Source organism: Rutidosis leptorrhynchoides, chromosome 11 (assembly GCF_046630445.1).
Source record: "Rutidosis leptorrhynchoides isolate AG116_Rl617_1_P2 chromosome 11, CSIRO_AGI_Rlap_v1, whole genome shotgun sequence".
Taxonomy (NCBI): domain Eukaryota; kingdom Viridiplantae; phylum Streptophyta; class Magnoliopsida; order Asterales; family Asteraceae; genus Rutidosis; species Rutidosis leptorrhynchoides.
The window spans coordinates 385,110,740-385,114,574 of record NC_092343.1 but is presented as its reverse complement, the minus strand read 5'-3'; the positions used below and the strand labels follow the sequence as shown (position 1 = coordinate 385,114,574).

The 3,835-nt window shown below is 34.6% G+C and overlaps 1 protein-coding gene across 1 annotated transcript; it reads right to left on the bottom strand.

Annotated features, from left to right (window-relative positions):
• Nucleotides 1-1,568: 1,568 nt before the first annotated feature.
• Nucleotides 1,569-3,416, bottom strand: LOC139876009 (uncharacterized). The gene has a single exon (XM_071863308.1). The coding sequence runs from the start codon at nucleotides 3,414-3,416 to the stop codon at nucleotides 1,569-1,571; it is 1,848 nt and encodes a 615-aa protein (XP_071719409.1).
• Nucleotides 3,417-3,835: the final 419 nt, after the last annotated feature.

Sequence of the window (3,835 nt, the reverse complement as noted above, 5' to 3'; positions counted from 1 at the left end):
TGTTGCCTTGATCACAACTTTCCAATCTTTACGAACAGGATCTGCAACATAGAATACTTGTTGTGCTTGCGAAGCTAGGATATAAGGCTCTTTAGTTTGCTTCAGACCTCGAAAATCGAGTATCGTAAACCCATTCTCATCAACTTTTATCCTGGAACCACTTGATATCCAATCACAATGGAACAAAAAAACTTTCTTCTCATCACCATACTGCAACTCGATTATATCTTTTAAAACACCGTAGTAAGTGACATCTCCCACAATAGGATCGTTATCTCTAGCACTCGAGAAGCTACTTGTTAGAGCCTAAAGTATGACTCTGCTATTTTGTGTTGTCCTATTCTTCTCTACATCTTTAATGTGAAATCGGAAACCATTTATGATATATCCCTTATATTTCTTTATAACCTCACTTGGACCGTTTGCCAATGTCTCTATATCACTTGTGATTCTATTATCCCGGCTAGTCATGTTCTCATCAACCTGATTTGAGGCAATTTGTTTATACAGTAATAAGTTTGGCTCGATTATATCATCACTACATTATCGTAATAAAACTAACAAAAATAACTTACGTAATCAGACAGCCACTCCTCAAACTCCTGACTATGTAACTGTTGAATGTCACGCTTACGTTTTTTCGGATTTTGATGACTAAGAATATTCAGATGCTCTCTGCAATCAAAGTAACAAAAAGAGAATAATGTACATTATCGTCAAAATTACACAACGTCATATAAAAAAATAATCTCATAACATAGTAAATTTAAATAACTTACGTTCATAAGAAATCTATTTAACTACAATTGAACAGCACATGTGAGTGTGCAATAGCCAAAGTGTCATAGCCGAGTTTTACTACGTTTGTTGCACCAATTGGTCGACCAGGTATACAAAATATTGGTAAGACAATATCATCACCACCATCATCATGATTTCGGCTAGTGTTATTATGTTTGGTCTCGACATCACTGGCTAAATACAGAGAACAAAATGACAAACACTCTTTTGCTAAATATCCTTCTGCAATTGAACCCTCGGGTTTACTCTTGTTTCGCAAATAAGATTTTAATGTACCTAAATACCTGAGTGGTCAAAAAAAGTTTATATCAGATTCAAAAAAAAAAAGTTGTATTCAAATGAGTATAATTTACTACAGCATAAATGGTCACCTCTCGATTGGATACATCCAACGGTAATGAACAGGTCCCCCTAATCTGGCCTTTGAAGCTAGATGAACCGATAGATGAATCATGACGTCAAAAAATGATGGTGGAAAAATCCTTTCTAAATCACAAAGTATTTTTCCAATATCTTTTTCCATGTTAAATAAATCATTAGGATTAAGAACTTTTGAGCATAATTGTCTGTAGTACCGACATAACTTCATGATAACAGAACGCACATGCTTCGGTAAAATATTTCTTATTGCCACGGGAAGCAACTGCTGCATTAAAATATGATTATCGTGACTTTTTAGGCCTAACATTTTTGGAGTAGGTTTTACCTGAATGCATCTAGAAATATTAGTAGCATAACCATCTGTCACTTTCACCTCTTTTAGCACATTACAAAATTTTTCTTTTTCTTTTTTTATTGATTTCGAAACATGCTGGAGGCAAATACACTTTGCCATTTGATAAAGGTTCTGGATGAAGTTCATGTCTAATACCCATTTCTTCCAAATTACGACGTCCTTTTAAATGATCCTTGGTCTTTCCATCTATATTCATTAACGTTCCAATGAGATTGTCACATACATTCTTTTTAGTATGCATTACGTCTATATTATGACGTATTAAGTTATTTTTCCAGTATGTTAACTGAAAAAAAATACTTCTCTTCTTCCAATTATATGGTAAGGATGGGTTACCCTTCACAAGTTTTCCATATTTTATTTCAAAACCTTTCAGCTCCGCAAGCACTTGTTCCCCTGTTAAGCTACGCGGTGGCCCTTCACGTTCTTCCGTGCCATCAAAAGAATCTTTATCCATACAAAAAGGATGCAACGATTCCAACCAGCGACGATGTGCCATGAAGATTTCTTTGTGGGAGTTTGATAACCGTGTTGATCTGGTTTCCTTATGGCATGAAGGACAAGCTAATTTACCTTTAGTGCTCCAACTCGATAAATTCGCATACGTAGGAAAGTCACTTACCGTCCATAACAAAGAAGCACGCAGTGTGAAGTAACTCTTAGTTGATGCGTCATAAGTATTAACTCTAGTATCCCACAACTCTTTCAACTCATCAACTATAGGTTGCATATAGACATCTATATTATTACTTGGAGCAGATGGACCGGGTATAAGTAAACTTATGAATAGAACTGATTTTTTCATGCACAACCATGGAGGTAGATTATATGGCATCAAAACAACAGGCCATGTACTATGTGAAACACTCATGTTTCTAAAAGGGTTAAACCCATCACTCGCCAAACCAAGCCTCACATTACGAGGTTCTTTAGCAAATTCACTATTCTCATAATTGAATGTTTTCCAGGCTGGTAAATCTACGGGATTTCTTAATCTACCATCTTTCGTACGACTCTCTTCATGCCATCTCATCGACCCAGCCGTTTTAGGCGACCTAAACAATCTTTGCAAGCGTGGTATGAGTGGAAAATAACGCAACACTTTTGCTCCAACCTTCTTAGCTTTATAATCACCATCATTTTCAGCTTCTGTGGTTGACTCATTTTCAGAATCATTATTAATTTGTTTATATCTTGAGGTCTGACATACGTCACACTTAATTTTGTCCTTGTTTTCTTTCCAGTACAACATACAATCATTTGGACAAGCATCAATTTTCTCATAACCTAGACCCAAATCTCTTATTATCTTCCTTAATTCATACAATGACTTCAGTATGGCAGCATGAGGGAAGGCTTCCCTCATTGTGTCAAGAATCATGCTGAATCCTTTTTCATTACATTTTCCAACACATTTTGAATGGAAGAGTCTAACAATGAATGAAAGAATAGAGAGCTTACAGCTGAGATATAATTCTTTCTTTGCATCTTCCAATACTTTATTAAACTTTTCAGCATTTAAGTTTGGTACAGTCTGATTTTCAGTTTGTTGGATATCATCTTCATCTTCATCTTCAAACACATTGAAGACGCATTGGGCCAATGCTTGCATATCATATTCATCAGCATCTTCAAACGTTGGTGTATCATCCGGTTCGAAATACACATTTGGAATTTTATAACCTTCGAAAAACCCGTCACATAGCAAATGTGTTTTAGCCTGGACCCGATCAACCCGTTTGTGATTACCGCAATATTTGTACGGACAATATATATGACCATCTTTTCCATTTTTAGAGAAAATACGTTCTATAAATTTGTCAAGTCCTTTTTCGTATGCAGGGGAAGATCTACACAAGGACATCCAAGTCGAGTCCATCATATATAGACCGGTATTCTACAAACACATTTAATCGGACATAAATTAACGTAGTTCAAAATCAAAGATTGTACTGTAAGAATTAAGGGGTATGGACATGAAACAAAAGAAATTAACCTGGTTCAAAATCAAAGATTCAAAATTAAGGGGTATGGACAAAGCGTATGAAACAAGCTGACCCAATTTTTCGATGATTGCAACTTATATCTTCAATTACGTATTAACTGATTAATAATCGATGATTGAAATTAACTTAGATCTGCAAACACATCTTCAAAAACTGATGATGATTGCAATTGCAATTAAATACGTACGATATTATTATAAATTGTTAATAGTAATAGTAATAGTAATAGTAATAATAATAATAATAATAATAATAATAATAATAATAATAATAATAATAATAATAATAATAA